The 26,269-nt window shown below is 41.1% G+C and overlaps 1 protein-coding gene across 2 annotated transcripts; it reads left to right on the plus strand.

Moving 5' to 3' along the window:
* Positions 1–637: 637 nt before the first annotated feature.
* On the plus strand, positions 638–23,188 carry CYBB (cytochrome b-245 beta chain). 2 transcript variants are annotated; one of them, XM_075033544.1, is made up of 14 exons: positions 638–777; positions 3,414–3,509; positions 4,947–5,057; positions 8,788–8,872; positions 10,122–10,267; positions 11,066–11,256; positions 14,454–14,583; positions 15,385–15,477; positions 16,912–17,165; positions 17,471–17,633; positions 18,475–18,621; positions 19,852–19,976; positions 20,689–20,822; positions 21,404–23,187. In XM_075033544.1, the coding sequence occupies exons 1-13, from the start codon at positions 733–735 to the stop codon at positions 20,813–20,815; spliced, it is 1,713 nt and encodes a 570-aa protein (XP_074889645.1). In that variant the 5' UTR covers positions 638–732; the 3' UTR covers positions 20,816–20,822; positions 21,404–23,187. The 2 variants fall into 2 exon arrangements, with proteins under 2 accessions (XP_074889645.1, XP_074889643.1); XM_075033542.1 differs by having other exon boundaries at positions 20,689–23,188.
* Positions 23,189–26,269: the final 3,081 nt, after the last annotated feature.

Raw genomic sequence — 26,269 nt, forward strand, 5'->3', positions numbered from 1 at the left:
CTCTGGCTTGTAAGCTCTAAAATACATTTGGGCAATTTCCCATATTTTTCTCTCTAATCACAAAAGCAAAATGCTTACTGTAATTTTTTTTCCTATACAGTGACATGGTTCCTGGGGCTGGGGACTCCGTGAGAGTGCAAAATACGAAAAATAGCCTGTATCTAGTGACACATGTCCTCAGTTTTGGCCGGAGCAGAGAAAAAGCAGCAACACTTGCATGTACCAGACAAGAGGAGTGTTAGATTACATTTGGAAGCTTCTGTGGACATTGAATTACTGGAAGAGCAATGATTCTAGTGATTATTTATCAGAGGATCAGCAGAAACGGCAACTCGGACCTGAGGTGATAAAAAAAGACAAGGCTGGGAAGAGATAACTCTTCTGTGCATTCTGTATTACATTTCAGCATTGAAAGTTATATAAAGTGGCAATATTTTTTTTTAGCAGAAAACCTGACCAGTTATGTTATTTATGTTATCCTCTGTATCGCAAGGTAAAAATAGTCTATTTCAATTGTTTATATATATTTGAGTTATGGAAAGTTGTAAGTAAAGATGGTAGAAACACGTTTGAAAAGAAGTATGGACATGATTCAATGGTTAACTTATTTCCTAAATGAATGAGAAAGGAAACAGGTTGCTGCAAGCTTCTACTCTCACTTCCTTATGAGAGAAGACATAGACGCTGTCTGAGAAAGAACGGGGCCATTGTGCATGCTCGTCTCCGGCAATCATGGGTAACTGGGTAGAGAATGAAGGACTGTCCATCTTTGTTGTTGTAAGTACAATTTTTATTGTGATTTAAGTCTGGTAAAAAGTTCTACAGAAAGCTGTACTAAGCAGTTCTCCCTATGTCAGTGAACGATGCATATGATTATGCTGAAACTAGGGCAGCGAGTGCAGTGAAATGGTTCAAGAGAATAGTTTTTAAGGAGCTCTGCCTGGTATCTCAATTGCTGTAGGCTTCATTGTCAACTGAGAAATGATCATATGTTAACTTTCATTTGCTTTGTTAGAAATATTTAAGTATCTGGGGGTTTTGGATGCAACAGTGACTTAAGGAAAACAAATAACATTACATCTCACTTAACTATGTGTGCTTCAACAGAGAAAGCAATTACAAAAACCACCCTTTCTTGCACTTTTATAAACAAAAGTGGGTGTAACTGAAAGCACAGTGTCTTGATGGTATAAAATTTATATTAGAGTCAGATTCCAGAATTTAGAGAAGAGATTCATGAATCCTTCATTAAGACACTTAGTATTTGAATTGAGTTTGAATGCAGCTTGCCTAGAGTGGCTGTGAAAGTAGATTAAATTGATTCTCAGCAAGATTTTAAAGTACTGAAAATCCCATTGCATTTAAAAGTGCTAAAGAGTAAATTAGGGCAGTGCTCCTTGGAGAAAACTTAGACAGAAGTTAGTATTTCAGTGTTTTCTTTTTTTTCACTTCACAGTGTGATACAATAGGTATAGAATTTTTTATATATATATATATATATAAACATATACAACACCAAAATGTAGTACTAGTTAAGGTATTGTTGCCAAGTGTGGTTAGTAGAGGTAAATACTGAGAGGAAGAAAGAGAAGACATAGACCTTATGTATTTGTGGTGACTGAAATGTGAACACCTTTATTCAAAAAGATATTTCTGATGCTATGAACCATCCATACTTATATATTATATTGTAGATGTGTAGCTCCAGTTTAGGAACATAACCCTGGCACTTCAGTGCTTTGAAAAGGAGTAACTGTGTTTGCTGACACCTTCAGTGACTTGAGGAAGTTGAAATTGCCAAGAGGTGAATTCTGGCATTTGGGTTTTTTTTTTTTCCACCATAACTGAAATATTAGAAGAATTAAGTAAGAGGCCCATACTTTGTTCAAATAAGGAATTTGTTTTTAGAGTCTGAAAGCTGTAACAAGGTCTGCTAATAGGGAAGGAAATCAACAAAGTCACTGATAAAGAAACCAGCTAAAAGGACAATTCGCTGAAGCCTTACCAAAGTGTTCTGCATTGTCCTGTACAGTTCTACTGCACACTGGCTAGGTACAGGGTTGTCCAATGCCTGACAGAAACAGGACAGCCACAATTTCTATTGATTTATCCCCACAAAACAGAAACATGATAGCCTAAACCCCAGCCAATGCTGCCTTCACTGGTCCTAGCTAAAGAGCACGGAGGGCTTCTAACTCTGCAACTCAACCCAAGCTGCCAGAGGTGCCACAGTGTTTTTCAAAGGGTCCATGTTCCCTGTGGGTCAACACCAAGAAGAACTGTGAGACACCATCAAGGATCATGCCAAACGTCTTGGTCTTCTGGGCATGCTGTCAGGCTAGCATACGTGGGAGTGGCACACTCTCACTTTAAATAAGTATCCTAAGCATTTAATCCTGAGATGAGCTTAGTTTTTTAATGAGGATTTGGGGATTTCCCATATACTGCCTTACCCAGATGGAAATCCCTTCATTTCCCTGTATTTATGCCACAAGGGTAAGACGTTTTCAAGCTCTAAACTGATCCCAAGTTTTTTACTGTGTCAGCTGGGCCAAAGAACTAGCAAAAAGTATGGGTTAGGAGGAGTGAGGGACTGTAATGTCGCAATTTCTGAGGGTGCACTGCTACAGGTTGGTTTCACTATGGGATGTGAAATCAGCCAACCACCTCCAGAAGGGCAAACGGCCAGATTCGCTATGATCTCTGTGGCCAGAGGAGCTTGTAGCTGCCTTAGATAGCTTTGAGAAGGGCTAATAACTTCTCTTTTCCAAAAGAAACCTGCAGAGTAGGATGTGCAAGTCTGAGACAATACTTTACTACAGCTATGAAGAAGCCCAGTTTTGGGTACTCTAAACACTACTAAAGTGCCTGTGTTAAATATTTCCTGCAGGCTGATTTCAGACCTTTAGAGTCTCCTACTCAACAGAAAACATTAGGCCTTAGGTGTAATTTAGGCCATCTATATTTAGATCTCAAGCTTCTTTGGCCTTTGGCCTGGCTCCTAAGTCTTCCTCTTACATAGGTTAATATGTCTGAGGAACTGCCATTTGGAAGAGTCCTTAACCGTTAATGATGTTTGGAGATTCAACCAGACTCACAGACTTAGCTAGACACCTGTAATATGATGGTCTTTATATAATCATGTTTAAACCCCTTGAGCTATGCAAAAGTTTCAGCTACCCATTGCTGTATTTTGGTTTAAAGCCACTCCTGTACTCCTGTGTGCATACATCAGAGCCCACTTCCACCAGAAAAATTTCTGTCGCCCCTGCTGAACCCTTCACACCCTGCAGTATGCCTCTCTGCGCAAACAGGAGCACAATTAACTAATTGACCGTTATCTGAGCTGTGTAAATTCAGATGTATGATTTCTAACAACAAACTGTAAAGTTTCCTGTTCATTTCTCTTTCAGCTTGTGTGGCTGGGCTTAAATGTCTTCCTCTTTTGGTGGTACTACCTTGCATATGATATCCCACCAAAATTCTTCTACACCAGAATACTCCTTGGCGTAAGTACAAAACATGTATTACCTTGGCATAGACTAGGCATATAGCATTTTTTGCTTAGTTTTATTTGATTGAAACAGGATCAAGTGGCTGGAGCAGCAGGTTCCCGTAGGAGTTAAAAGTCACGTGCAAACAGATAACAGAATGCAGGTAGATGTCCAGTCCTTCTGAATAGAAAGCTGGTAAGCAAAATAGAGAGATCCCATTCTAAAGATGTTTTCAGGTAACTATTATGCTCCTGGTAATTAAAGTAAATGTGCATTGTGGCTGCTTTATTAAGCAAAAGATGAATAAAATATTGCTGCTGAACTATTGTGCAATCATTTCCGCATGCAATTATTTTTCACAGCTTGAATAGTTTACAAAGCTATTAGCTCTGAAAAGTAATCATCATTCACATATTCATCAAGCGTGTGAATAGTTGTCAAGTAGTCGAGTGATCCTGGACCCTGGGCTATTCAATATAACCCAATGGTTAATGCAGCATTATGTATCCTGCTACAAACTTGCTTCCAAAGCTACCACAGGTCATGACCAATTGACAGAGAAAATTAATTTGTTCACATATTTTAAAAGCCTGATCACAGACATAAAAGTCAGTCTAAGCTTCAAATTACAGAACACGGCACTTTGTAAAAGGTTTGCAAAGCCATGGTTTAATTCAACAAAGGATGAAATCCCCTTCTGCATACAGCTTCAGATCTATGGATCAAATTCTGTCCTTTGCAATCATGCTGCAGTTGCCTTTGAAGTCACAGAGACCTGTGCTTGGATAACTAGAGCTCAGTGTAACCCCAAGTAACTAACTGTTATTTGAAACCTGAACGGGTCCCAGTCGATGCAAGGAGAGTAAACATTACCTTTTCCTTCCCTTCATTGTGTTTGGATTAATATGGTCATTATTCCCTCCTTTCAAATAGTATTTGTTCAAAAAGCTGAAATCATTCAGGATGTAAAAAGCAACATTAAAGGAACATATTCCTAAAAGATGAGGCAACAAATTTCCCTAGACTCCCTTTGCTGACAACAGAGAACATAAAACCGCTTCCCTCATAAGCTGTTCCTTCTGTCCACCATAACCTCCCAGCCAACTGAAACCACAGCAGCAAGACTTTGGGACAGAAAATTCTACTAATGGCTTAGACTTGCATCTGTGCTTGGCCATTGATTGTCAGACATGTCAGGCAGGTTTTTGTACAACCATATTACTTCAAAACTGGAAGTAGAAGGTGTCTATCTGGAGGAATGTGCTTTGCCTGCATATGTGTCTCTGACTTGGGCAGAGCATGACTACTCTGAAATGTGAACATCGTTAATTAACTCTAGATCTCACACTCATGAAAAGTTGTGATATAATACATAAACGAAATCTGTGCCTGTCCACGTCCTGGATAACGTCTTAGGTAATGCACTTAATAACAGCATCTCTTCAATTACAGCGTGCTTTGGCACTGGCAAGGGCCCCTGCAGCTTGCCTGAATTTCAACTGCATGCTGATTCTGCTGCCAGTATGTCGAAACTTGCTCTCCTTCCTCAGAGGATCAAGTGCGGTAAGATGAAGAAAGAATTTCAAAATTTATGAAAGATAATAAGCCAAGCAGCCTTGCAAATATGCCAAGCAATTTCGTCCAAGTTCCCCAAATATACCGTACTTTGGGGATGTCCTCTTTTAAGAAGTAGATAAACGTCGAGTTTTGCTATGAGCAAGACTGAGGTCTGTATGCCAATGGTGTGTCTAGAGCTCTGTTGGGAGGTTTAGCCTTGAATTAGCCTCCTTCGAGTCTTCCCTTTTCTCTTGCCTCCTGGGCATCATGCTGCCCTGGATGAAAAGTCCCTCTTCTGTCTGGCAGCAGCTGTGGGTGGTACTTAGACACATTTGCCCTGTTCGTCACCGATGCAACACCCATTTATAGAGGAAGGTATTAGCCCACGTCTTCTGTCTTTGCATGTTCAGTTCTTAAAGTAAATGTAGTCCTTCACAGACTTTCAGCATGGGACTTTTTTCAGCTGGTTCATAAATTACATTCTTTCTTGTCTGAGCGGCATTTCCATCTCAGGATGAAATAGTTCCCAGGCCATTTGACCACTTCTAGCTCCCAAATGCAAATGTTATATACAGCACTGAGGAACCACCACTAAGAAAGGGACGACTGATTCTAAGTGACAGCTCGAGAGGCCTCCTGTGATAGTACTGACTGTATCACACTGCTGAAATCTAGATCTCTGGCTATTACAGCAGCAATAATGCAGACAATGCATGCCATGGTGCAGTGATAAAGCAATATTCTCCTCAACATCGTGAACTGTCCTTCCAAATATATAATGATTCCTCCTTTCTCTCTAGCCTCTTTAATATACACATGGTCAACAAAAGTAGTTCACAGGAGTTGGTTTTCATCTGTAAATTTAGCACAAATTCTTTCATGCAAATGAGATGGCCTGTGGGGGCTGAAAAAGCGGAGCAAAAGAGGAAGCAATAAAATAGATGCAGTGTTTCAACAGTCCTTCATCGGGGAAGAGAGTGGGATCCAAAGTAATGAGAAAATAATCAGAGGCAGCACAGGCTGTACCTGCATCTAGTACATATATCCTGATAGTCAGTGTGGCTGAATAAATGAGACCTGTCTGCCACATTAAGCTCCTAAATTACATTTAGGAGTAAGGCCAGTGCCCTGGCCTTTTTAAGGCATAACACTTAGGAATATGAAGTTGGAACCACACAGACCAGGGTCTCAGTCTTGTGCTATACCCCTTCAGATGCTGGGATGCTACAGAAGCAGACAGCTGTACCCCCCATGTACAAAGGAAAAAGAATAGTAAGTAAACCTGTAGGGTTAAAGCTGTTCTTCCCCTGCCCTGAGAAAGATCAGCTAGTATCTGCCAAAACGTAGAGCTGACTCCCCAGGCTGCAGAAGTCAATAATGAATGTAAATTTAGTAAGAATTAATGTTGCTATTGGATGAATGCAACTGGAAAATATCAATGAGCTCTTGCTCATACAAGGCCTTCATGAGGTCTGAAATAGATTCCACAGCAGTCGAGCTGAAAGCAGGTTGGGCAAACGTCTTCTGAGGTCAGAGCAATGAAAGAGCTGAAGACACTTCTGGAGATGGTACTGGAAGGCTAAAAACTGATTCCAAGGAATCAGAGAACTGTATTCCAGCCAGGACTTTCTGCTACTTGTCCTGAATTGCTCATCTCCTATCATCTATCACTTGACTTTTCTAACCAGGATCCCGACAAAGCTGTGCCTTTTATCTTAGTATTCAAGCTACAGAGTAAGTCCTTCTGCCTCGGGCACTGGAATACAGTCTCACTCAGGCTACACCCAGTCTGCAAGTGAGAACTGTGCAGAGATCTACAGCTCCATTTCTGCTGCCTGCCTGCAGCTCGCTCTCTTGCTAATGGTGCTGTACGAGGAAGCGAAGGGCTCTGAGGGTGAGCGAGGAGGTAAGGGGGGGGGCATAAAACAGGGCTGTTAGATGGAGTTTGTTTAACTTCAGCTGCTTTTTGCAATAAAAAAGATACTTGTGCTTGTTCTGCTGTTGTCTCTAATTAGCTACGCTCTGCAAGTAACACCTGTGAGGATGTCTTAAGAAAAATCAGGATTTAAAAATGTCACATAACTTACTGAAAGGGTAGTGACCTTTCCAACAGCAATGTCGTTGGGGTTAAGTAGAGGGGAGAATTGTTCAACCCCACTGTTCAATAGGAATGTGCTGGCAACTCTTGCCCTTTACCTCCTGCCACCCAGAATTCATATGCTACAAAGTTATTTGTTATTAATTGAAAGAACAGCTGTATTGTCTTTGCGTGCCCTTTATTGCTGTATTCATCACTGTTGTTTATGAGCCTCACTACTGAATCTAGCTACAGCATTTTGCCATTGCTTGGCCTTCTGCTTCTTAAACAGAAAGATCAAGGCAGTCAAGACAAGCTGCCATTTCCTCACTATGCTACAGTTTATTCTACAATCTTTTTAATTATGTCTCAAGACACATGATACAGAGAAGGCCAAATTTCTCCTGGCTGTTGTTATAGTCTACTGAGGTCATTGCAATAGCCCCAAAGTGTTAGATTTTGCCCTTTAATCAGTGTCACAGCTGGAGAAAAACCAAAGGAGAGAATTGTTCCCTGCTCATCTATTTTATCTGTACAGTTAATACGCATGGGATATTTAGAAACTTACTGGTATGGAAGAGTAAGGCCACTGCTGGTATATCTCCACTAAGCAAAGAACAAATCAGAAATTAAATTGTTCTGGTGTTTCATCATCCCCTCTTCTGTTTCACTCCTGGATGGCTGGGATGATCAGCTCTACCCTATTAGCTGGGACGATACTTACCTTACCCTGCCATCTACAAAGTTAATGTCTGGCACACAGCTGGGAGAATATTTTGGTCTCTCTTAATTTGTTGTGTGAAACATCTACATGGTTCTTATGAGGAAATGTTTGTGTTAGTTTGCATGGTGTTTTCTTCCTTTTGCCAGTCAGCAAAAGCAATATAAAGATACAATACAGGATAATCATGCTTTCTACTGTGTGGAGACAGCAAACGCTAGCTTTACAGGAACTTGAAGTTATAGGAAAACTCGCACTGACTGCAGCACAATTTAAATGGGGCCTGTTAGGAACCTGTCATCATTCTTAATGAAAATATCATTCTGTTTTTCTTAAGAACCAACTTCTTCAGTTTGTATCAGCAGAGATTTTTTCTTTCTGTATCTTTTTGGGTAACTCCAGCAACAAGTTGTAAGTGAATGCCTGGCAAGTACAGTCAGTATTCTGGGGAGGGAATCACTTCATATTACCGAGCATAACAGACTAGTACATTTGGGGTGGGAGCTCCCTGAGACAGTTATACCCAAATTTTATGGTGCATTTCTACAGTGTGAACCACAACAGGATCCTGATGCTAGGTGGCAACTTGAGACTCTACCAAGGCAGCCACCCTGCCATGGCAGACTGTGATCCCTCCTTCTGTTTAGAATGTGCAATTTCACACAGATAAGATACATACTTTTGTCATACTGGATGTTAAGTTTTTTCTCATTATCACATACTTCGTTTCAATGGGACATGTTAAAACATAATCTGTTATTCCCATATTCTGAAGTATGGGGGGAAATGTTTTTTGTCTATATTTAGGAATTCCAGATTTTTACTAGCAATGCCACCAATTGTTGTGCTCAGGGCCTCTCTTTTTGCTCCTGCATTTAAATAAGTATGCAGAGACATCACAGATAGTCTTAAAATACTTTTTTTCTTCAAACCCAAAGTGTTGCTCTACCCGCGTCAGACGACAGCTGGACAGGAACCTCACCTTTCACAAAATGGTGGCATGGATGATCGCCCTTCATACTGGTTGGTACTCAAATGTTTCTTTGTTTATTGCTTTCTCGTGCATTTTGCACAGAATCCGGGTGGGATTCAAGTACTTAAGGATATGGGCAGAGACATGATTTCATTAACCTAAAGGAGTCAGCATGTTCTAAGGCTTAAATCAGTTTCCAAATACTATTCTGCAACTGGCAGAGAGCAAAAGATAAATAAGAACGAATACTTTTCTCTTGAACTGTCAGCACCATTTATGCCACTGGTTAATAAAGGGTGTTTGGCAATGCCCTGAGAACCAGATACCCTGGCTTTAATTCTTGTTTAGACTTACTTCTTAGCTGGCATGTCTGAAACAAATAATAGAAATGATGGAGGAAAAGGGTATAAAAAGTTTGGACATGGAAATGTTTTCATCTTTTATCTCTCATTTCCTAAACTAAGGGGTTTATATCTTTTTTTTTTTATCAAATTTGTCACTTCTCAATGCAAGTACATTACAAATCATATATCCTAGAACAGTCTTCATATCAGTAGATTACTTGAGCTGAGCAGGTTCCCTTTCTGAGCTGTGGCTGAAATCTCATCACTTCATAGAAAACGAGCGGAACAATGCAGTTAATTAATGTAAGGCCACAGAGGAGGTCTGCAGCAGAGATGGATTGTTTGGGGATGTTAGAGCTGTACCCATCAGGCCCTGTTTTGAAGGTGAATAAGTATCTGGTGATATAAAAGGGGAAAAATTTTGCAAAGTGTTGAACGGCTTACCCCTGCAATAATGTGTAGTGGAAATAGTGTGAAGCACCTCAGCTTTACTGGGTTTGTGGGACACGTCCAGCTCAGCAAGAACATTATCAGTGATTATTAGCTATACAGCAGAGCAAAGCAGTGCTAGCAAATGTGACACCAAAGAGATCCAGATTCACTTCTTGGCTCTTCTACAGAATTTCTGGATGATCCTGACAAATAATTTAAGCCATCTCATGCTTCAGTTTCCCAGGCATAAAATTAGGGTACTGCTCTTCCACTTGAATTGCTGAAAGCTGGAAACTTCTTCCCTTTACTTCTTTCCTTCCCCTACTCAAAAAGATGTAAACTTCAGATGGTAAAGCTTTAATGGTAAAACGTGTCGGTGATCTGAAATTGTGACGAAGAGGGTGAGAGTGGCAAAGGTCTTAAACTGCAGCTGCCAAATGTTACAAAGTTTAAAATGATAGCCAAAACCACTGAGTACCTTTATTGTGCTTAACCCTGATTATTTCTTTCCTGTCACTCCTAGCAATTCACACCATCGCACACTTATTCAATGTAGAGTGGAGCGTACAAGCCCGTGTTGAAGAGAAAGGAACTCTGGCAGCTGTGCTTTCTAGCCTTGGTGATAACCCAAATGAAAGCTATATCAACTTTTTTAGAAAAACTATTGGGGTAAGTGACATTAGGCTGTGAAGAATCAGTATTACACTTGGTTAGAGGACCACATAAAACAATCTGAGCAGAGTGCCTATTTCTGGTGTGCACAGTCTGGGTTTGGACCATCTTGCAGCAAAACTCTGCACAATTCATTCTTCTATATTTGTGAGCAATATTGTTGCTGAATTTTGGTAGTATAAACTTTTTCACCTCAGGATTTCAAAGTAGTTTTAAAACATTACATAAAAACAAATACCCTGCAAAAAAGTCTTCTGACTAAGGTAGATGTGGCATACAGAAAGGCACACCGATATCAAGGCAAAAGTTTTGAACATGGGCTCCTTAACTCTGGTTAAGAAAAAAAAACAACAACACCAAAATAAGGAACTTCCCCATTCCTCAGAAGCACCGAGCATCCAATCTCTGTATGAGTTATGAGACCCACAGCTGCACAATGCCACTGAAAAGGAGCACTTTCGTTTAGCTCCCTAAATATGGATGTAACAACAGAGCTGTGCAGAAGTGTTCACTTTCCCCAAGCCCGTACTGCTGAGCAGTGGCAAAGTGAGAAACAGTGTTTGGTCTGTGCATCGGTGGGAAACCCTTTCTACTTCCACTTACTTTAGTACAAGTAAATCTGCAGTGCAACAACAGTGAGTGGGATTGGGGCATTGTTGGCATGCAAATTCGTGGAAGGTGACTTAAAACCTACAACAAGGTACAGGATTTGGTGAGTGGGACAGACCGATGGTTCAGCTGGCTCTGCTTTGATGCAACCCCTTCCTTAGACCAACGTGTGCAATTCTTTCACAGAATCCTGTGGGGGGCCTGTATGTGGCTTTCACATATTTGGCTGGTCTCACTGGCGTTATCATCACACTGGCCCTCATACTAATCATCACATCATCCACCAAAACCATCCGAAGGTCGTATTTTGAAGTATTTTGGTACACCCACCATCTCTTTGTCATCTTCTTCATTGGCCTTGTCATCCATGGTGCTGGGTGAGTATTCGCACTTATCACACAATACACGATAACTACTGTATCATAATGTAAAGCCCTCTACATATCTAAGTATAGGGACTTAAGTCGCTAAGCAGCAGTTATTTTTTATGGTAATGATGGGCCAGCAGAGGCTCTGAGAGCCAAGAGGCTCTCACTGATACATGCAACAAGCTATTCATAGGCATGAGGCTTTATGGGACTTGCATACTTCAGCTCACTCAACTTCTTCTGGTATTTTAATGGGAAAGCTCTTTTCTAAGGTTCCTGTTTCTAATTGTTAATTTATCTTTCTCTCCTAAAAGGAATTGCATCACACACATGCATGTAAGGATGACATAGGGCCCAGGATTTTGTTGGGTAAATGGAAACTATACTAACACAGACTTATCTTTCAGACTTGGATGAACTTTCAATATCAGCAACATTTCAGAATAGATTTTTAGCTGTTGCAGCTCAAATAAAGGCAGCTCTAAGTTTTTGTAACTTCCAAATGCCAAACATCTTTTCCCACTATTGGCTCATTCCATACCTTCTTCTGAAATAGCTGAAAAGCCTAATGAAAAAACTTCAGCACTATGCAAACACAATTTTAGCACTTAGAAAAATGAAATTTAGTTCCATTTTATAAAACCACAGAACTGATGCATAAAGAAAAAAAAAAGGGGGCTAAATTATCCAAGCCACATTTAATAGTTCATAATTATACTGTATTGTCCATTTTAAAGGAAATTCTAGGTGCACTAGAAAGTGTGCTTTAAAAATGCCCAGCAAAAATGACTATTCAAAAACACTTCCTCTCATTCCAGTAGTGCTAGAAAAAAGACAGAAATGAGACTACAACAGGAAGAACAAAAATAGAAGGCAGATAAGAATCACCACCAGCATATTTGTCCATTCCAACTTCCAAAAAAAGGAAAAGGTTTGAGTAAAACCTGTTGAAGGAAAAGAACAAGTGGTTCATGTTTTCTGCGGCAAATATTGTATAGTTACTGGCAAAAGGTCCAAATTTGCCAGTAGTTACGACACAATGCTATCAGTAAGCAAGCATCGCTCTTCCTAGAAGTCAGTGAGGAGCATATATTTCATAAAAGTTGACTTTTTATTTACTTGGATGTTCAGTATACTTCCACCATTTTAATTGCACTGTACTGAAAAGACAAGAGTTTAGGCAGCAGTGGAGTTGAACTTGGTTGTCAGAGAAGTTCAGCTATCCTTTGGAAGGAGATAAACACAGGAATATTATTACTTGTAGAGGGAAGGATGCTTTCTGGGTGTGAACTCAGTGGCCTCGCTTATTTGGCCTTAAAGGCAAGAATGACATTTTGAGTTTAGAGAAAATACTAACACATTGAAAAATATTGGACAGGCTTTTTGCACTCAAGGAAGGCATCTCAGGTGGATGTTATGGAGTAAGTATGACCTGACAGTCTCAAAGTAACAGAGAGAGGCATAGATGTCCGTTTACCTCAGGAGACAGAAGGTCGTGTGTCAAATATACATATATATACATACATATATGTGTATACTGAAAACTGAACCAAAGATAATAGAATCAAAGGTGTGGATTCTTGTCCATTACAAGCTGTTACAGCACTTTTGTAGCACTGATGTTTTTTGTGCATGAGCTATGTTTCACAGACAGATGTCCTGAACTTCCCATCACAGTAAATGTAAAGAGAGAGTACAGAGATGCAGATCAACCTGCTTTGGAAGCTAAAGTAACACTTTCAGCTGAAAAAGAAGTAATTATAAGGCTGTACTACTGAAAGCTTAATTGCAATGCTGGAAGAGCATCTACACTGAGTAATAAGGGAAAATAAGTCTTTTCTTTCTCTTGTACAGGGTACCAGCATTGTCAAACCTTGAATGGAGCATAGGGCAAGGCAAAAACCCCCAGGCCCACTTTCCCTTAAGCAATGGGGTGAGGAGTGGCAGGAAATAGGCTCCTCCTGTTCCCGTAACTCATCCCAGCGGGCAGCTCAGCTGAACCCGCTGTCACTGGTGGGGAAGTAAACTGCAACTGGTGATGTTCCTGCAAACTGCAACTCGTGATGCTCCTGGAACAGTGTCATTCCTTCCCTTTATTTTTCAGGCAGGATGTTAATCAAACCTTTAATGAGGAAGAGGTTCATTAGTAATATTTATGAGCAATGCAATCATTTAACTTTCAAGACTGTGAACAAGCTAGGCATACATATGACTTTGATACCATGGTTTTTTGAAACATCATAAACATAGTCTAGTTAATGGAAACTGAGCTAGAAAAGCAGAAAGAGAAGTTGTGGGAAGAAGATATCAACTGAATCATATTGGCAGATAACTGAACACCCTGATCAGAATCAGACCGTTTCTAGGGAAAGGCAGCAAATCTCAATCTGAATTTCTCTACTATGACCCTCAGCCTAATAATTACCATCATTTTGGGGATTCTCACTCACCCCTGAGGTTGGCAGAACTCCAGACAGAGGCAGGAAATAGTGAACAAGGTCAGAATATATTTTCCCCCCTCAAAACTGAAACTGTCTTTCAGCACTAGCTCTGCTACTGGAAATATAGCTGAACTGGAGCAACCAGGCTTCTCTATAATACAACAAAAAACAACAACAAAACCCCCTAACCAAGTAAGAATATAGAGGCCAGATCATCAGCTGACACAAGCTGGTATAGCTGGCATAGCTGCTTTGCATCAGAAGCATTTGTGTTCATTCACACCAGCTGAACAGCTACTCCACAGCTTTAGAGGGAGACGAAAGGTCAGAGGAAGGATGTATGTTGGAAAGGGCTCTCCAAGTTTCTAAGATAAACAACAGAAATAATTTCTGTACCTGTCCCTAGGAAATTGATTACTTTGCCCACTCCAGGTTTTCTTTTCATTGAAGAAAAAAGTAGGGTAACTCTGAAAAGAATGAAGCTTTCCTATTGTGACCATATCCTGGAAATGGTAATGGACATACTTCACAGTTCTTCACCTAATCTTGTAGTCAGTATTTTCCCCCACAAACTTTTCTCCCCATTTTTATCACTTTAATAGCAATTCTGTGTGTCAATTAGAAAAGTAAAGCTGTATCAAAGCTGTAGCACTGCAGAAGTCCACAACTGTAAATAAACAGAGTAGTACATAAATGGAATAACAATAAGGGACAGATACCTTCATTTTCATTTCATTGCCTTAATGATTTTTATTTTTTTTCCAGGCGTATTGTACGGGGCCAGACAGCTGCGAGTCTGGCTGAACATAATCCAGAGATTTGCTACAAGAACTTCACTCACTGGGGGAAGAAGGGGGCTTGCCCAATTCCCCAGTTTTCAGGGAATCCTCCTATGGTAAGAACAGTTGTCTTGAGTGTAAATCCAATTTACAATGTTTACGCTGTACTCTTTTTGTGAAATAACATATGCATTTGCTGTCAAAAAGCAGCTATGTAACCCCCAGTGGTCTTCAGTGGCAGCTTTCTCTACATAAAGCAATAGATTTCGACACAATGGATTAAAAGCAGAAATGGACTACAGACAGACAGACAACCCACTTCCACTGTGCCATAAAATGAGCACAATTAACAGGCAAAGCAATGAGAAAATCGTACCTGAGAACTGTTTACCCAAAATGTATTTTGTGGCTTGTGGGGATTTCTAGAAAGTGCTATAATCCACATAATAAATCACTTCACATTATTAATGGACTAATGATCATTAAAAGAAAATTAATGCCTCTGGAAATGTGACATTGAAACTTCAGCTTTTATTGACTAACCGGGCTGGTTGTTCATTCACATCTCAGACTGATCTGTTAACAGAAACTACATCTTTTCCTGCAGTAATACAGACCTGAGTCAATAATACATTCAGAGCTTTACTCCACATTTCACTTAGTTACCTTAATTTTTAGACAGAGACAAATATCATTCTTTGCTGTCACTCTAGTAGCAACTAAAAAGCCAGCTGCAACCCTCAACAGAGAAAGAAATTCCCTGTCTGACCAGAAGTAATTTTGAAGGTGACATATCTCTTAAAGGTTCCCTACTCTAGATTATCTGAATTTCACATCTGCTCATAGCATTTCCAGGACTCAATTTAATCTAAGTTGCCATCTTCATCATCCAGCTTCTCATTTTATTCTGCTTACAGACATGGAAGTGGGTAGTAGGTCCCATGTTTTTGTACCTGTGTGAGAGGTTGGTGCGGTTTTGGAGGTCACAGCAGAAGGTTGTTATCACAAAGGTATGTGTTGATGTTACGTTTAACACCGGACAAAACATTATCAATTTTTCCAAATGGTGCAGCAAAGCCAGTGGCTCCTATGCAGCAGACAATGTTATCAGTGAAAGGAATGTTCCAGCTGCTATTGTGGTGTTAACCTCTAACTTCTAAATGCATTCTGCCTCTAAAGGAGAGCAAGAAGAGGAAGGTAGCTAAGGCACAGGACTGACTCTTAGGAAAGAAAAATTAATTTTCTTTGTATTGAATGAAAAATTCCACAATGTGGAAATTCCATAGCCTTAAGAGTAATTTAAGATACCAAATCTTTGTTTTCAAAGCTACCCAGATGTTTAGGAATTCTGATTCTTCAGCAGAACAAATGACTCTTGAAAAGGAGAGTTAGGGGGTGCCTATTTTGTGCAGCCAAAGCTAAGGTTGAGCTTCCATTCCCCATGGTGTGTTGCAGAGATATTAGCGCTGGTTCTGAAGGACTGACAGACAAATTAGCACGGCAGTAAGCTCCAACATATAAAAACTACCCTGGCCTTTCCCAGTGTAATTTCCTCACATGGCACTGTGCTGCATCTTGTGGACATACCCTGTTCAAATCATGGCAGGGCTTGGGGGATGACATTCGATGTCTCTACTGTGCTCTGGCACGATGCTGACATGTAGGAAGGCTCCTATATGCTAGTGTGCTTTTTGGTAATTTTACCAAAATATCTCTGAGCCATTTCTACAGCATATGTCTATGGCACCTGCTTAGTGCCCTATTGGCAGAAAATTAGCCACTATTTTTAATACCTACATAAATAGATAGAGAAACTTGATTCTCCCTCTTACGTATCTCTTCTGAAAAATGAAAATAACCTTGGCAGACAACTTTAGGATTAAAAAAATCATAGCGACAGAAATATTAGCCTTGCTTCTAGAATATTGCTTCTATTTATTCTTGGCTAAAGACAGGCAGAACGCAAATGCCCATATTATAGGTCCCACCCAGCTATAACACGAAAACATCAGTTTCTGGTGGTACTATCTATTCAATTCCCCATCTGTATGACAGCCCTATATTTTTGTCCCTATATATACAGTCAGATCCATTAACACTGTGGTCTGTGCCACTGTGTACGGTGCATCTGGAATTAACAATGTGCATACATAGATCTGGTGATGTGTTACAAGATGTGCCAGTCTGACCTGTCCCTTTTGGAGTGACTGCAAGCATGGTGTGAAAAAGTACTTCAACCAAAAATTGACCATCTTCTGTAGTCTTTCATCTGGCTGTCAGGTGCTGTTCCTTGCTCCCAGTTCTGCTGGGAACAAAGTTTCACCTGCTTTCCTTGCTCTCATAGCAGAGGTTGATGTTAGTGATGGAGGATGTAGATACATCCAGTGAACAGTGAAGACAGCCTTTTTCTTTTCCCTTTTTCCCCCTTATCTCTCTCACTGTAGGTGGTCATTCATCCCTTCAAGACAATTGAGCTCCAGATGATGAAGAAGGGCTTCAAGATGGAGGTTGGGCAATACATTTTTGTCAAATGTCCAGCAGTGTCTAAACTGGAATGGCATCCATTTACATTAACCTCTGCTCCAGAAGAGGATTACTTCAGCATTCACATCCGTATTGTAGGAGACTGGACAGAGGGCTTGTTCAATGCCTGCGGATGTGATAAGCAAGAATTCCAGGAGGCATGGAAGTTGCCCAAGTACGTACAAAGAGTCTCCAACCTTTACCAACCTTGGTAAAGTCAACAAACACCTACAATAGCTTCAGTTTTGCTCAACCAGTTTGGTGGCACCTGTGATATAATCCTTAACTACTTCCATCATGGATGTGGGCCTTAAGTGGCTCTTTACAGTTTCTTCCTATCAACCCTACCTCTTCTTTTGCTGACTAGTATTCAGCCCAAATGTGCATGGTAGCAGAAAAACACCTTACCTTTTAATTGTTGTTTTAAATAGTGCTAATAAATATTCACTATTGATTTATTAAGTGTACTTTCAATTTCAGAATAGCTGTGGATGGCCCCTTTGGAACAGCGAGCGAGGATGTATTCAGTTATGAAACTGTTATGCTCGTTGGAGCTGGAATAGGGGTCACCCCCTTTGCATCTGTACTCAAGTCTGTCTGGTACAAATACTGCCACGATGCGACCAACCTAAAACTCAAGAAGGTACGTGTCATCTTTCCCAGAACCCACGTAATTGTTCAAGGGCCAACAGCCCAAATCAAAACAGGCCCAGCAAAGGTGATCTGGCTCCAGACGTGCATGAGTCCTACAAGAAGAGTCCAGTTACCTCACAAGACTAGCAGGCAAGGAAGCAGGAGGGTCAAAAGCAAAAACATAATAAAAGGAGAAATAGCCTGTGAGCAAAATGACACATGCAAATCCTGACTGTGGCCTTGGGGACTTCCATGTGCAGTGGAGATGCTGTTCAATCTGCATGAGAAACATAAAGTCCAAGGCACTAATACAGCCCGTGCAAATATTGCATTCCTTCCCTAAGCACAGAGAAAGCACAACTTTACGTCAGTGGAAGAGCACTGCTACCATCCTCCTCCCCCTCCTGCCCCTGGAAACTCCCTGGGCAGAGGTGCATGGTCACACTCTGCAGTTATGGTCATATTCACAGAACAGAACTGGTTTTGTTACCTGCTTTAATTTACCTTGCCTGCCAGCAGACAGGGAGATAGAGTCTACCTCTGAATCATTAATTTATGTCCTAACAAACTGTTTTACAAGGATGTAAGTGGGGAAACATCATGAACTAATAATGTAACCTGCTGGTGGAAGAGAAATAGAAAGATGTTTCCTTGTTCTTGCAGTCATTCATTCTGCTCCACAACCCTCCCAGCGTCAAAACTCCTGAATACCCTCGATACCAGCCTACCCATCTACTGAAGTGGTCAGGGCAATTTCTACAAGAACTCTACAATCCTCATTCTGCCAGCAGACATAAACCAGAAACCATAAGTGCCTATGTCCCCTGACAGCTCACTCTTGTCTCTTCCAGATTTATTTTTACTGGCTTTGCAGGGACACTCATGCTTTTGAATGGTTTGCTGACCTCTTGCAATCTCTGGAGGCTCAAATGCAGGAGAGGAATAACGCAGACTTTCTCAGCTATAACATCTACCTTACAGGCTGGGATGAATCTCAGGTAACAACACAGAGGAAAACATCACTTTCATATGCACTGAGGCTGATGTTATCAAGTCTGTTATGTTTTGATAAATGTTCAAATGGTCTTTATCCTGGGCCTCCATCTGGCTCTGAGAAGTTTCAAATGCAGACAGGTATTACCCATCAGAAGCTATATGGGATCAGCTGCTAATGTGCATTCTCAATTCCTTTCTGGTTTACTCTGGCTGTGTACTCTGGGAAGCAGTCTTTCCTCACAGCAGCAACCTCAGGTGACCATGCAAGTCTCTCCAAGACAGCTAATATTGCTTAAAGCATAATTAATGGCATTTGGGACTGAAGAAGCTAATGCACAAAGTTTGAGTGATGGCAGTGTATTTGTTTCAGGACTCTTGGGAGTTGTCTATCTGGTCCCATGCATGGAGGTCACTGTGGGGATACAAAGGAGCAGCTCTTCCATGAGTCACTTGCAAATGCGTGATTGAGTCAGGAAAGGTGCTCACTCTGTTACTTTTAGGGATGGTTTATTTTACTTACATCCCACCATTGTAAAATTCACCATGTGCCTAAAGTGCTGTAGCTCAGCTAGACAGACAGGGAGGGGTAGGAGCAAGGTAGGAAGTTACCACACATGCAATGGAAAAAAAAAACCAAAACAGGAAGGAAAGAAGAAAAGTCACACAATTATTCCTTGAGGAGAAAGTTACCTGTAACTTTTTTCTCATCTAAAAGTGCTGCAGAACTCTGCAAGGCCTGAACTTATGCCCTTAACCACATCTTCTCCTCCTGGCTTTACTTAGCTTAGCTGGTCTAGGTGAAAGTCACACAGGGAGGGTGAACAAGACCTCCTCATATGGATCAAAGCTTCCAGAGATCAAAATGGCAGAACTTCATTAAGGTCAAAAGAGTTGTATTATTGTACCTGAAGTGAAAGTTTTAATTCATAGCTTTATTTTACAGTTCTTAGACTAAACCAGTTCATTGCAAAAGAAATGTAATTAATTGCTGTGTTCAGTGCTTCAGAGCTTTAACTCTTGAGATCGCCCAATCTGGGGAAAAGGAGGAGGTGATAGACACTGATAGTCAGGACTTTACCAATGTTAGCTTTCCTTGCTAAACTCCATAAATTCCATATTCTCGGTTTGGAAATAATTCAGTGTATATTGATATTATTCTTTTTTTAACAGGACATAATGCTGCTATGTCTAACTCTGTCTTTACGCTGTCCTTTCTGTTTCATTTCCCACAGGCCACTCACTTCGTAATGCATCATGAAGAAGAGAAAGATGTGATTACAGGCCTTAAACAGAAAACCTTGTATGGAAGACCTAACTGGGAAAATGAGTTCAAAACTATCGCGGGGAAGCATCCTGGGTAAACCTGTACAAATCAATAGTGTCTATGGACCTCCTCTAACTAAATGCCATAATAGCACAATCTTGTTCTTTTGGCTGATAAAGCTAGAGGAGCATTTTTTTTCTAACAGTCTCCAGGTATTTTCTATTCTTGTTTCAGCCGTGGACAGGATCTATGGTCTTGACCAAATTGTTTTAACCTACAATTTTTAAAAAATCATCCCTTTTTGGTGAGGTACTTCATGGAGTGTCTAATTACTAGCAGAAGTTTCAGAAAAAACATACCCCATCATTCCAGCTCAAGTAGATAGGAATATCAGGTGACATCTAAATACCTCCAAAAATACTTTCTACCTCAAAAAACAAAACCTGAATATGGATGACCTTTAGCTGAGCACCCAAAATTAGTAGGGAAAAAACCAGAAGAGTTTCTTTCAAGAATTTGTGCCATAAGCTCTTTGAAGGTCTAATTCCTTGATTCCACTGAGGCCAATAACCCTGTCTCCACTGACTTCTCCTGAGCTGAGATTTAGCTCACCATTTGTTTTAGAAGCAGCAGTGCCTTGCAAGTTTTAAGGGGTTATAAGTTTTAGGGATAGACATCCTGTTCTACTTTAGTTCCTGTAAATGAGAAAAAAAACTTGCACCTACAGAACATAAGATTGATTTACATGAAGAACATCCAACTGTTCCACACCTAGCTCCTGACCATATTTTCATTTTCTTAACAGCTCCAGAATAGGTGTTTTTCTCTGTGGACCGGAGGGCCTAGCTGACACACTCAACAAGCAGAGCATCAGCAACTCAGAAGCTGACCCGCGAGGAGTACACTTCATTTTTAACAAGGAAAATTTCTAACTTCCAAGTATGTGGGAGTCGTTCAATACAAAGTCTAAAGACTGGATCTCTTTTTCTGTTTGGAGTCTGGGAAGGACAGCCCAGCTTCTAATCTCAGCTACACTAACACAAATCCCTTTGCTGCTTGGGAATTATTTTGGCTCTGTGGTAGAGTAAAAGAGTCAAGTTTTACCTTAGGGAAGTTTGCACTGCCCTCTGCGTCCTGGCAATTTAGTAGAAATCTATTTTCTTTGTCTGTGTGAGGATATTTCCCCTCAATTAACTGCCTTTATCCTCCTATTATTCATAATGACTGCTGAAGGGTCTAGGCAGCCATATGCATTTGGGAGACAATTCACGCTGATAAAGCTTAATGCTATTAAACAATAAAGCGTTCTAGCATAATGCTTGCTATTAGGAGACAGTTTATCCTGGCTGCAGCCAGTCCCTGGAACTAGGGGGGTTTGGGGAAGGGTGACTGGGAAAGATTGTTCCTTGCAAGAGGAAATCTCCTTTGCACACCAGCATCTTTCAGGCTTCCGAATACAAGCCTAAACATCTTGTCCAAGAGATAACGCAGGCAGCTGAAAAGCAGCCGTTCCTCTTTAGGAAAGCAGAGAACTGGAAAGGAACCACCTGGATTTCTGAGTCCCACCCCCACCCCAGCTGTGGGGGGATGACAAGGACGGAATCAAACCAAGTCCCGCACCCGGCACGTGAGCCATCGCTTGGCTGCTTCGAACGCTCTCAGTTTCACATCTTCAAATTCACGGTCCAGACAAGAAGAGATTTTGTGTTTTCAAGACTGCCATTTCTGATTTTCAAGGCTGAAGAAACTTGTTGCTAAATGATATAATAGGTATTTTCTGAAGCATTCTTCAATGCATACAGTGCTTTTGGCCCTATTGTTCCTCTTTGATAGTGAACCAGCTTTGAGAAAGCAATGATCATGTGGGCAGTAGCTGGAATAGCTATGAATAAAGTTTCTGATGCGTATAAGACACCCATACACAGCACAGTACTTCTGTATGTACAGTACAGGTAACAGATTCCTAAAAAAAAAAAAAGGAACCAAAACTTTTAATACCAGCAGCAGATAAAAAAAGCATTAAAACCAGCAGCACAGAAAAAATGAAAAAAGAAGTGCAAAAAGCCTTGAAAAAGCCACAGTTTAGTATACCATGGGTCTCCTGTTCAACTCAGTCAACTGCTTAGTGACTTTTAAACTCCGCAGCCAAGCCCTGCAATAGCTCTTACACAGCACAAGACCTTTCTGACAGGTTCTTACTGTCACAGAAGAAAGTGGTGGTCTCTTTCTGCAATTTCAAGCAAGTTTGTGTAGCCATCTGGTTGCATGTATCATATTTTACACCTCAACTTGCCAGACAGGATGTGTTCTCCCTTTATACCATTTTTAAATGTTATCCAAGCACTCCATGCTACTTCAGAAGGACAGCTTACCCATTCCTATTTATTAATATCAGTTTCTGGCAAGTGCTGGCAAAGATCAACTCTTGGTGGGGAATTTTTCAGTTCTTTCCCTCAGAAGGGCCATATTTAAATACACATAATTCTGTTTGAAACACACCTATTAAATCAGAAGAGAACATAAGCAAAACTAAAGAAACTTCTGTGGAATAAAAATTATTGCTACTGAAACATAATAAGGCTCTCGTCCCATACAGAGAGCACTGAAATATTTGCCTTTGATTTTAATGGAAACGTGATCAGCCTTTATACTGTTAGAAAGTGGGCAAAGAGGAATTGCAAGTTGTCTAATGCAGACAGCACATGTATTATGTGAAGAGTCTTGGGGGGGTGTATTTTAATTCACCCATTACTTTTCTAAACATTGCCATGTTTGTTCTTAAAACTCCAGAGATCTTCCCTTACTCAGCCAGTTGTGATGACACTCCCTGAGCTGCTGCACACTTGTACCAGGGGTTGTTTGTCACCTCAAACTCAGAAAAAGGAATTCTGTGCTTATTAATAAATAAGGAGGTGAGAGCTTCTCAGTTTCTTTCAAACGTTTGTTCTATTAAATACTGCAAGCCATGCATTATCAGTCATTGAATATGAAGCTTTTTTAAAATCTCGGATACATGAGTGAAATGGATAGCACTGAAATAATACAAACATGAAAAACAAACTAGCTTGAGTCCTCCCTACTCTTCAGCAAAGCACAGAGGGATGTTAGTGGTACTGTTTTAAGTCAATGCTGCTGTCTTCTTGGGTGGTAAGGGAGTAAAGCCCTTCCTCCAGATGTTTGCCTGCTCTACAGAAGTTCCCCAAATCAGTGGTTTAACTGGTAAGCCAGCTTAAACACAGACCTTTTCTTAATAAAACAACTTTTACAACACTTACATTAGATATAAAGCCCATGCCTGTGTTAAATTCTTAGACAGCTGTGGCTGCGACAGCACCACCACTTCCCAGGCAGGACATACAGTGCTCCTCATTCACCCAAAGGAGAAGGCTAGGACAGCAGGCTACGGGTGAGCTTAAAGGCCAGTCCTCTTTTGTGGCCCAGTGCCACTGCTTGGAATCTGACCATTGCTATCGGCTGGGCCTCTCACTGAAAATTTCCTCCTTCCTTGTGTTTGGGGATTTTCTCTCTTGGGGGTGGGGGAAGGGATCATTTTCACAATAAACTGATTCTTTTGCTGTCAAATTGCCTGCCCTGGAAACAAAGGGTGGCTTCTCACCTTTGTTTGAGAAACTGCACATGGTACTCAGCAGTTCAGGCAACGCTACGTGGCACCATGACCCTGCTGCAGCGGCATCTGCAAGGTTTTCTGAAATGCAGGGACATCCCAAGGCTGCTTCTGCAGACAGTGGGGGGGAGCCACAGGAGGAGGATGGCAGTGAATGGCTGAAGGCAGGACTTGAGGGAGTTCCATATTTCATTGATGGGGGTCAATTGCCACCACAGAACTCTTCCATCCGTACTAAGCTTCCGATTTGCTGGGTGCCAAAGTAAATGAGCTATTGTGCTTGCTCAGGCAGAGTTCTGCCACCGCCCACGCTCACCAGGGTCTCCGGGCTCCCTCCAGAATCATCCCCACTTCCAGTGGGATCTGAACACTATAAGCAGTTTTCCCATTAAGGCTGTCCTTCAACAGTAACCTTTGGTCCTAGCTATGCCTCATCTGCAGCGATGTCTCTAAAAGAGATAAGAACCTCTTAGCACTCCTGACACCATCAGTAGAGACAGGAGCACGGTCTGTGTGGCACACACTGTTGAACTCATGCTGTACCTGAGTTTACAAAGTGGACTGATGTTTGATCTGTCCTTCCATCCAGTTCCACAAATTCCCTGTTCAAATGAAAAATGCTCTGCTGATGGCAAGAAAAGCCAGTTGTTGGATTATTAAAATAACTGTTTCAACTAATGGAAGCAACTAGGAGTTCAATTCAGACTGACTGAAGAGGAAAGTTGGTCTCACTTATGGCCTCAGCTCAGCATGTTTTCCTTCCCTGTTTACATAGTATTTTCTCTGTCTTCCCATACATAGTCATCTGAAATGAGCAGTTAATTAATTCAATAGCCTTGATCTCCAGTTCATTGCAGTTAGTCTTACAGTTAAAGACCCTCCAGGGTGCCGGGCAGCTCTGGTTTCCATTGGCCTCATCTTGATTTTGGAAACTGGAAGGGGGCTTCGGAGGGGGCATGGCACCTGGCCATATTCAGAGAATATATTCAAGTGAGACGTCGATATGTACTGGGTCTCATCCAGTCCTCCTTCCTTCCCTGGTACATACTTGCAAAGTGTGCACACAGGCAAATGAAATACAAGTTTTCCTAAGTTTTAACCTACAATAAAAATGCTACTCTGCCTGTTCACCACCATGCATGTCCCAGGGGGAAACCACCCTGGTTGCAAAATAGGTCTTCCTCTTTTTAGTCTTGTAAGACTTTCTCTGCTGGGTGGGGACTTTCTGCCTTTCAGTCCTCAAGTGGTGGATTAAACCAAATTAGAAACAGAAAAACAAACAAAAAGCTGCCTGTGAAACAGAAGGTACTTTTAAACAAACAAGAAATAATGTTAAGGCCTCATTACAGCACTTTTTCTCAGGATCCTGCTCTATTTTGGAGTGTTCTTAACAAATTAATGTTGACTCTTTTTATTTTTTTCAACTTTCAATGAGTTCTTTGCAGAATTCATAGCCAGGTGTAAGCCCTGACACCTCAAACACATAGGTATATATGCTTAAAGGAAGTTAGGAGCATACATTAAGATGCTAATGGTTATAAGGATTGGCAGGATTAAGATACTCATGTCTGACTGTGTACAACAGCATCAGTTCCAGAGGCACAAGCCAGAGTAGTTACTTGTCATGAACCACACATTTGTTTTTGTATTTCATACAGACCTTAGCAACCTGCTGGTCTCATTTACATTCACCACACACAAACCAGCCCAGACTAGAAGCCAAATTAATTGCAGTAGAGTGGAAAAGTGTTGAGAGACTTGCTGAAAGCTTACAAATGCTTTCCAGCTCCGTTCTGCACCTCCACTAACCCCATTCCCTCCCCTTCCACTGGTACTTTTCTGCCTAAGTGGTGTATCTCTGCCCAGCCAACTACCACCGATTTCTCTCCATCCATCCTCTTCTATCAATTGCTGCTATCACCCCTTCACTCACCCACTCCTTCCTGGTCCCCAGCTCTGCAAGTTTCCCGAAAATCTCCAGCTCGCACAATCTTTTTGCCAATTTTGCAAGTGCTTGCGCCCATTGCAAGTGCAGGGAGAGGCACGAGGGCTTCGCTCCCAGCTCCAACCAGTGCAGCACGCATCTTGCATAAAATGATTCATCTGCAACCTCCTCTGTCACTACAAATACACCAGGACTGTAGCCACCTCTGCATTGCTCAAACACATTATATTGGTCCCTTCCCATAATATTCTCTCCCCCTGCTTAATGATTTTTATTTTAAATTCTACAATAAAGGAAATTTATGAGCTGCTCTGTTCTAGCATTTCAGCATGCATGGGTCAAATTATGTACTTTTATCCTGTAAAGCATTTGACCTGCATTTGACCCTATATCTCATTTGCATTGTTCAGAAATGAGGGAAATGGCCAAAAAACTCACTCCCCCGCAAATACCCACCCACCTTGCTGAGCATTATTGTAGAGGGAGGGAGGGAAAAGGCCAGCCGAGGGGGTGTCAGATCATCTCTCCCCCTTGGAACTGATGCTTTACAATGCTGGGAACAATTTACAAAGCAAAGTGCCCTGCAAATAGCTCTTTGGTTGATTTTGTTTTGTACTTGTAGGTCAACTGGTGTTAAGACCAGAAAGTATGCAAATACTATTCACCATGAGTTTTATGGTCTTCAGGACAAATGGATTGCAGAGACATCTTTCATCAAGTCACTTTTGAACTAAAGTGTTGATGCTTCTTATGCTGGTTTTGTCTTTTTACACTCCTGTGAGTTAAATCGGACAGCGCCAAAGTCCAGGGTCTGCA

Source organism: Buteo buteo, chromosome 8 (genome assembly GCF_964188355.1).
Source record: "Buteo buteo chromosome 8, bButBut1.hap1.1, whole genome shotgun sequence".
Lineage (NCBI taxonomy): Eukaryota > Metazoa > Chordata > Aves > Accipitriformes > Accipitridae > Buteo > Buteo buteo.